Raw genomic sequence first — 8,131 nt, 5'->3', positions numbered from 1 at the left:
TGTACGGTATCATATTTTAAATGTATAACAATTATCCTGCACCACAACACACACAGTACCATAATTAAACTTCATGTGTACTGGAGACCGAACAATAATCGATATTTAAAAGTACATGAAGCTGTAGTAGTGTAGCCTCTGCGGTCAAGTAGGACGATGGACAGAAAATGGGATCAGGCAGAGAGGAGAGGAGGAGGGGGAGAGGAGGAGGGGGAGAGGAGGAGGGGGAGAGGAGGAGGGGGATATCCAAGCACAGAGGAGCGATCGCTGAGAGAGGGATGATGTGGATGAGGTGATGGGAGGGTGGGAAAGTTTCCAGTGGAAGGAGTGATAGGCTGAAGGAGAAATAGGATGTCGTAAGAACATGGCAACCGAGCAGGATGGAATTTCACCCTCGGACAGATACGCACTGACTGATTCCGATGTTGTTTATGTGGATGATAGATGCTGAATCGTGTCCTCGAGCCGAGTTCTGCCATACCAGCTGGGGCGGTTGAAAAGTTTGTGCTCTGAACAATGGGGAGATTTTAGTTCAGGCAGCGAGACTGAGTTGTGCAATCTTCAAGATCCTGGTCGCTATGAAGTCGTCTGGCGGCTGTTGGCTAGAAAAGAGATGAAACACAACTTGAAAATAGACGGGAGAGGTTGAAAGACGGATAGATGTAAGCTGAGTAAGGGAGTGAAAGAAAACCGAGCAGCAAGGGGAGAGAAGAGAGAGAAGAGGAAACGAATGAAGACAGGAAGGAGTAGAGAACATCGAATGAAGCCCTGCTCCGTTAGCAATGAAAGGAAGAGCGAGCAAATGTTGGACGGACGGACAGAGTAACTCAGTCTATGTCGGCCTGCTGTCCTAACATTTTCCTTGCTCCAGATGTGCGATTGCCTGGTAAGTCGACCTGACCTTGGCCAGTTCATCTCATCCCTCCTGCCAGTCTGGTGACAGCGTGCCGGGAGATCCCCGAGCTCTCTACGCCAATGAGGTGTGATGATAATAGTCTTTCCTCCTCCTCTCGCAACGCGTCTCTCCTCTAAAAACTCCCTCCATCCTTCCTCTCCCTCCCTCCTCCCCCCCTCTTCCCCCTCACTCTCTTCTCTCTCCCTCCCCTCTCCTCCCTCCTCTCCCCCACTTTCCTCTTCCTCTCTCCTTCTCATATCCTCCTGTGGTGTACTCATTCTTGCAACCTCTCTGTCCTGTTTTCTCCTGATCTTCATACATCACTTTGCTGTCCCCCCCTCCAACTCCTTAAAAGCTGATTGAGGAGACTTCACGTCCTCGATCATTGTTCCTTCACATCCTTCATCACTTTCTCCTCCTTACCTCCTGCTCCCAGTGGAACACCGGCATGTGCGGCGCCCCATGCGCCAACCCCCTGTGCTGCCTCGCAGGTCTGTAGCTCCTCCCTCGCTGCCCCGCGGCAGCTCAAGAGCTCGTGTCGCAGGGCTCCTCTGCCCCTGCCCCTCCGCCTGCTTCATCCGTAGGCAGGCGCTGGACACGGACATGACGCGGTACAAGTGCTGCCAGGTGCGAAGAGAGCAGGGCGAGGAAGCAGGAGAGGGCCGACGGGGAGGATGACGGAGCGGGATGCAGGGCTACTACGACTTCTGCTGCTTCCAGGCTGGGAACTTTGGCGAGTCGAGCTGTCCGGACTTATGCAACGGACTCGGTGAGTACGGAGGAGGGGAGGACGCAGCACCGGGGGGAGGGCGGAGGAGGCAGACAGGACGAGGGCAGACGAGAGAGGGCGGGCGGGAGAAGCGGGGGGACGGGTCTTGGAGGCTGACGAGGAGGCGCAGAGGCTCTGCTGTGCTTCTCGTGCTCCATCTCCTCCACGAGGATGCTCGTGATGGACACGAGGGACATCCGGCCGGACCCGTGCGACAACCGACTCATCGGGCTGAACAACTGCCTGCAGCTGCTGTCCTGCATCTGCAACATCCTCGCCATGTTCATAGAGGAGCTGGAGGCCCTGGCGGACCTCGTCGACTTCATAGCAGACGTTGTGTTTGCGCTGGTGTCGTCGTGCATGATAGCGCAGGTGAACTACGAGCTGAACCACGGGGCCCGTCCAGTGAACTGGAACAAGCCACTGATGCCGAGGGCGGGGAGCAAGGCGCATAGGGATATGAGAAACCAGGGTGGAAATTACTGAGGAGTAGCTGAGCACCTTTGAATTGGATGCTGCACGTAGAAGGTGAGGGCTCAAGGGGAGAGGTGTTGTGGAGAAGTATCAAAGGCGTCCTCAGTTTATGTTTATCCTCTAGCTGGTTTTTCGACTGCCTCGATCTTTTACTTTTAAACAATTCTCTTAGTAGTAGAGCCATACAACTGCTTCTGCGACTGCGACGTCTGTGAGGGAGGAAGCGACAGGGCGGCATGAAGGAGATAGCATGGGAGGGAGGGAAGTCGGACAAGGGAAGGAGAGCAGCAAAACGTTCGCAGTGCAGCAACTCGAGCATGTCGCATTCCATTTGATCCAGTTGGCGATGTTGCAGATCAAGCCTGAGTACTTCACATTCACAGGGTAGACGAGTCAACACCAGAATTGACATTAGGAGGAGGCAGGAGCAGGAGCAGGAGCAGGAGCAGGAGCAGGAGCAGGAGCAGGAGCAGGAGCAGGAGCAGGAGCAGGAGCAGGAGCAGGAGCAGGAGCAGGAGCAGGAGCAGGAGCAAGAGGGAATCAGCGAAGAAGATGGCGAGGCACTTGTAGCTGCATCAAGTCATATATACCATGGGTTCGAGGTCAGTAAGGCGAAGCAAGACAGACAGACCTCTTTATGAAGAAACAGACACAACCGCTGGCAAAGATGCAAAAACAATCTTTCTAGCACAAAACGCCAACTAAAGCTGTCCACTCTGACTAAACTCCTCCTCCCGCTTGGTTCCTCATCTCCCTATGCGCCTTGCTCCCCGCCCTCGGCATCAGTGGCTTGTTCCAGTTCACTGGACGGGCCCCGTGGTTCAGCTCGTAGTTCACCTGCGCTATCATGCACGACGACACCAGCGCAAACACAACGTCTGCTATGAAGTCGACGAGGTCCGCCAGGGCCTCCAGCTCCTCTATGAACATGGCGAGGATGTTGCAGATGCAGGACAGCAGCTGCAGGCAGTTGTTCAGCCCGATGAGTCGGTTGTCGCACGGGTCCGGCCGGATGTCCCTCGTGTCCATCACGAGCATCCTCGTGGAGGAGATGGAGCACGAGAAGCACAGCAGAGCCTCTGCCCCTCCTCGTCAGCCTCCAAGACCCGTCCCCCCGCTTCTCCCGCCCGCCCTCTCTAGTCTGCCCTCGTCCTGTCTGCCTCCTCCGCCCTCCCCCCGGTGCTGCGTCCTCCCCTCCTCCGTACTCACCGAGTCCGTTGCATAAGTCCGGACAGCTCGACTCGCCAAAGTTCCCAGCCTGGAAGCAGCAGAAGTCGTAGTAGCCCTGCATCCCGCTCCGTCATCCTCCCCGTCGGCCCTCTCCTGCTTCCTCGCCCTACTCTCTTCGCACCTGGCAGCACTTGTACCGCGTCATGTCCGTGTCCAGCGCCTGCCTACGGATGAAGCAGGCGGAGGGGCAGGGGCAGAGGAGCCCTGCGACACGAGCTCTTGAGCTGCCGCGGGGCAGCGAGGGAGGAGCTACAGACCTGCGAGGCAGCACAGGGGGTTGGCGCAAGGGGCGTTGCACATGCCGGTGTTCCACTGGAAGAGGAAAGTTAGTGAAGGGTCGAACGATGACAGAGAGGGAAAGCGGGAGAGGAGAGAAGGGAAGACAGACGGGTAATGAAATAGAGGGAGGGAGGGATAGAAGCGGGCGAGAGAATAAGGGGAGGAAGGGAGAGAGGGAAGCACGGGAAGGAGGCAAGGGAGGGAGGGAGGGAGGCAAGGGAGGGAGGGAGGGAGGGGAGGCAGGGAAAGGGAGGCAGGGAGTGGAGGCAGGGAAAGGGAGGCAGGGAAAGGGAGGCAGGGGAGGGAGGAAGGATTCACCTCATTGGCGTAGAGAGCTCGGGGATCTCCCGGGACGCTATCACCAGACTGCGATGAAGGCTCAGACGAGGAATGTGGAAGTGAATCAGAGCATACCAGACAGTCACACATGGCTTCTCAAAAGATGGTAAGGAGGCAGCAAGGACGTTCCTTTGCCTGTCGCTCCAGTCAGTCAGCAAGACATTTACGAAGTATGTTCTCATGTCAAGAGATGCAGATCCCATCTCAGACAACTTCTATAAACATTATGGAACCATGCATTTGTGTCATTACATGAAGACATATGATGGTCAAGAAAAACCAAACAACGAGGAAGATGTCGCTATCAGATACGTGTTTTGCTGTTTGGGGTACAGGGAACCCAATCATAGATACCAAAAATGCACACCACGATTGATACGGGAGGTAAATAGATTGAGATGTTTCTACATGATGTATGCATCAACCTTGGATGCGACAGATGCTGCAGAGACATGAAACACAATCATCAGTCCACATGGCCACTCCAAAAGAAATTACTATTGTCCCATCGACAGCGAACAGGAAATTCTTAAGTAAAACACTTTTCCCTGTCATGAACTACTTGAAGATGATCAAATGAATCAATCCAAACGATGGGAAGATCGTTCAGTCAAGATTCAGCTGCTCTTGCCTTGCCCCTCCTCTCCTCCCCCCCTCCTCTCCCCTCCTCTCCTCTCCATTCTCCCCGCATTATTTCCTCTTCCACTACAGCCCAGTAAGGTACGGTACACCCAGCCCGGAATCAATCTGAGGGGGTGGGGTCCAAACAGGAGGGGTACACCTGCTGAAAATGCGGGTATAAATCAGTGCTCGTGATGGGGTGGAGGGTACTCATACGTGTACCCTCCGATCAACGGGTGTGTGGGTGACGACTGTGGGGGTAGTCGCCAGGATCTTTATATGCGACCGTCATATTAAAGATCAGGGGTGGGGGTGGTCGTTCACAGGGGGTGTAAATGGGAGCAGTAGGGGTACAAATCATATTTGATTGAGAGGGTGATAAGGGTGCTGTAGCGGAGCAATGGTAGTCTGGTGGGTGGGTGGGTGGGTGGGTAGTACCGGATTTCCGGTAGGAACACGAGGGGGTGGGCTGGAAGTAAACTACGAGACTAGCAGTAATACCCGGAGTTGCCTCGGAAAGCATGATCGCCTGAGAGTATTCATACTCCCTACTTGAACTTCGGAACGAACTCGGAATAAGAGCAGATGAAGGGAACTTATGCAGTATGAGGAACGAGCCTTGAAGGGCGGGAGAGACGCAAAGTGCTAACACGTCTGTATGTAATCTAGATCAACCGACGAAACTTTGTCGTTTGTTAACGGTGAAGTGAGGTAGGCAAAACTTTGCCATCATGATCAGTTCTCTCAGTCATCCACTTGATTGCTCTCCTCTCTTTCCTTCTGGATCAAGGTAGCGGCCATCAGTTCAGCTCGTTGGGTTTCTTGACTTCTGTTTCCTGCCACTTCTGCGTAGCTTGTACGCATTTGACGAACTCCGAGCAAGACGCCTCAGTGCTAAGGTGCAGGTCGATACCTCCTCGTCCTCCCTTGTACCTTACTTCCATCACCAGTGAGTCTTGAGGGCAGACCCGCACGTTGACGGAGGTCAGGCGGAAGCAAGCCTTCACTCCCCCCCGCTCTTTGTTGGCAGCCAGCAGCCCTTGATGGAGGATCAGCGTGGCTTTCTTGTATCCTTTGCCGAACATGGCATCGGACCTGTACATGACAGGAGCAGTCTTCTTCTTGGTGTAAAAGACATCTTCTGGCTCAATCTCTTTCATCTTCTGGTACTCCTCAACAATCTCCTGCATGGATCTGTCCTTGGTGGTCTTCAAGAACTCCTCGTACTCGGTGACCCCGTTGCCATCGGCGTCAAAAGCTTGTTCCATGGCCACAAGAGCGTGCTCCTTCAGGCTCGGGTAAGTCCGCCTCAACAGCTCTTTCAGCTCCGCGTTCGGAACGCTGTCCTGGAAGCCCGCCTTGTGCCAGAACTCCAGCGATCCTCCAGCTGTGAAAGTGCTGACCTCGTTCTCAGCTGCCCTGCAGGCGTCGTCCCAGCGCTCGAGCAGCTCTGCGGCTGTTGGGATCCTGTTGCTCATCTCCTTCTCAAGGCAGCGCATGATGCAGCTGGTGATGCAGCTGGGCATGTTGGGGATCGGGAGGGGGGCGCAGTCGATGACGGCAATCTTGTACTTGCTCAGGAGATGGTCGGAGCTGAGCCTTGCCGCTCTAGTCTCTGACCCGTCCAGGGGGAACGGCAGTCTGTTGGTCAGAGCCTCGTAGAGGATGATGCCAATCGCAAACACATCCGAGGCTGCCGTCGGAGCCTTGCCGTGCAGCTGCTCCGGACTCGCATACGCCGGGGTACCGACGAGGGTGCCGACTGCGGTTGTGATGGCGCTGGTGGAGCTCTTGGACAAGCCGAAGTCGACGATGATCATGTCGCCGTTGGCCTTGCGCATCAGGTTTGACGGCTTGAGGTCCCGATGGAGGATGGAGAGTTGATGGACAGCCTTCATGCCCTCCATCACCTGCCTCATGTCTTCCCCTGCTGCCTTCCAAGGTAGAGGACCGTGCCTCTGCAGGTAGTCGTCGTAGCTCTGCCCGACGATGAGCGCCATGCCGATGGCAACATTCTTCTTGTACTCTCCCACTCCGATGTATGACACCACGTTCTTGTGCTGTATCTTGGACAGATTCTTGGCTTCTTCGCGGCTCCTGTCCACTGTGCCGTTTGGAAGGCAAATCTTGACGGCGATCATCTTTGAGGAGTCATTGACCTGAACAGCCTTGTGCACTGTCCCCATGCCTCCCTTGGCGAAGTTGAGCGCTTCAATCTTGTACTTGATGCCGTTGTCAAGCAGCAGCTCCCCGCCATCATGGCTCAAGCTCTGCTGAATCATGACCTGAACGCTTTCTTTCGTCAACATCATCTCCTTGAGCTGCTGTACCTCGTCCTGCAGGCCCTGGAACTCGTTCTTGATCTGATCGATCTTGCTCTGATCAATCTGCTCCGTCTTGATCTCGTTGAGCTTCTCCTCCAGCATCTTCCGGTCTTCAGAGCCAAGGCCAGCTGAGAGCGACCTGAGGTGTTCTTCGAGCTGAGACCACTTGTCCTTGAACTCAGATGTTGTCAGCGTGTTCTTAGACAAGTCCGTGTGCACAAAAGAGTTTCGCAGCCTTCTCAGCTCATCGACACTCTTAGTCTGAGACTTGGGGACAGAGATGAGACCGAGTCGCTCGAGGAGGACCCTTGCAAGGATGGTGATGTCCCAAGATTCTACGTCACCAGACCGAACTCGGTTCATACCTTCCTTTCCAATCGCCTTCTCCACCTCCCGCTTCTGCTGCAGCTTCTCGAACACGATCTGACCGTCGGACGGCTTCCAAGGAGCCTTTCTTTCCTCCTTCCAGCTCTGCTTCCACACGCTCCTCAGAATCTTGGGTGCGAGCTCCATCAGGGCTATCTGCAGCCTGTACGCTCGCATCCGCCCTTCGTCCTTGTCCGATCTCTCCGACCTCAGGATCAGCTGCGCGTCCGTGGCCACCCAGCTGCCGCTGTCCTCGATCGCCGTCACCCTCAGCTTATCGCCCACGGAGAGGTCATCCCAGTCCTCATGGTAGCTCTTGACCGCAACTTTCACCGTCTTGCCCCCACAGTCTACCTCACAACTTTGATCCATCAGCTTCCTCACCACCAGCCCCTCCATGGTGCTCGGCTCCTTCTGTTGCTCTTTCACGGTGTCAGACCAGTCCACGCTGCGGATGTTCTTCTTCATGACAGCTTTCAGCACGTAGCCGTACTTGTCGATCCCGATCTCCTTGGACTTGGTCTGGTTGAGCTTGTCCACGAGCGTTCTTGCGTTCTGAGGAGACGAGCAGTTCAGCCAGCAGATCTTCCGCTCCTTGAGAGGGTCCGACCTGTCCCAGATGGGCTCAGGCACTTGCTCGCAGTAGCACCAGAGTTTCGAGTCCTTGAGGAACTTTACTATGTCCTCAGCTCCGTTACTCGGAGAAATCCCACAGAGGACGCCTGTGACTTCGAGGAGGTATCGTTTCCTGTATGACATCGGTGCAGAATCTGCGCTCGAAAAAGAGGAGTTAGGGTTTGATTTCGCTCAAGCCACGGTGCACATGAGACATTG

The 8,131-nt window shown here is 55.0% G+C and overlaps 3 protein-coding genes across 3 annotated transcripts; 1 reads left to right on the top strand and 2 right to left on the bottom strand.

Annotated features, from left to right (window-relative positions):
* Positions 1–871: 871 nt before the first annotated feature.
* Positions 872–2,150, top strand: GUITHDRAFT_116269 (hypothetical protein; the record flags this gene model as incomplete). Its single annotated transcript, XM_005824556.1, has 6 exons — positions 872–886; positions 933–980; positions 1,332–1,386; positions 1,440–1,522; positions 1,589–1,664; positions 1,795–2,150. The coding sequence occupies 6 exons, from the start codon at positions 872–874 to the stop codon at positions 2,148–2,150; spliced, it is 633 nt and encodes a 210-aa protein (XP_005824613.1).
* A 611-nt stretch (positions 2,151–2,761) lies between these two features.
* Positions 2,762–4,123, bottom strand: GUITHDRAFT_165451 (hypothetical protein). Its single transcript, XM_005824555.1, has 6 exons — positions 4,062–4,123; positions 3,966–4,013; positions 3,626–3,680; positions 3,490–3,572; positions 3,348–3,423; positions 2,762–3,217 (listed from the first exon to the last, which is right to left on the bottom strand). Exons 1-6 carry the CDS (start codon positions 4,074–4,076, stop codon positions 2,859–2,861), a joined length of 636 nt encoding a protein of 211 aa, XP_005824612.1. The 5' UTR covers positions 4,077–4,123; the 3' UTR covers positions 2,762–2,858.
* Positions 4,124–6,238: 2,115 nt separating this feature from the next.
* Positions 6,239–6,706, bottom strand: GUITHDRAFT_40834 (hypothetical protein; the record flags this gene model as incomplete). The annotated part of the gene is made up of 1 exon (XM_005824554.1): positions 6,239–6,706. A coding segment is annotated over one exon (468 nt), but the record flags the coding sequence as incomplete, so codon positions are not given.
* Positions 6,707–8,131: the final 1,425 nt, after the last annotated feature.

Source organism: Guillardia theta, assembly GCF_000315625.1.
Source record: "Guillardia theta CCMP2712 unplaced genomic scaffold GUITHscaffold_93, whole genome shotgun sequence".
Classification (NCBI taxonomy): domain Eukaryota; class Cryptophyceae; order Pyrenomonadales; family Geminigeraceae; genus Guillardia; species Guillardia theta.
Note: the sequence above shows the minus strand (reverse complement) of the source record. Positions and strands in the feature narration are given on the sequence as shown.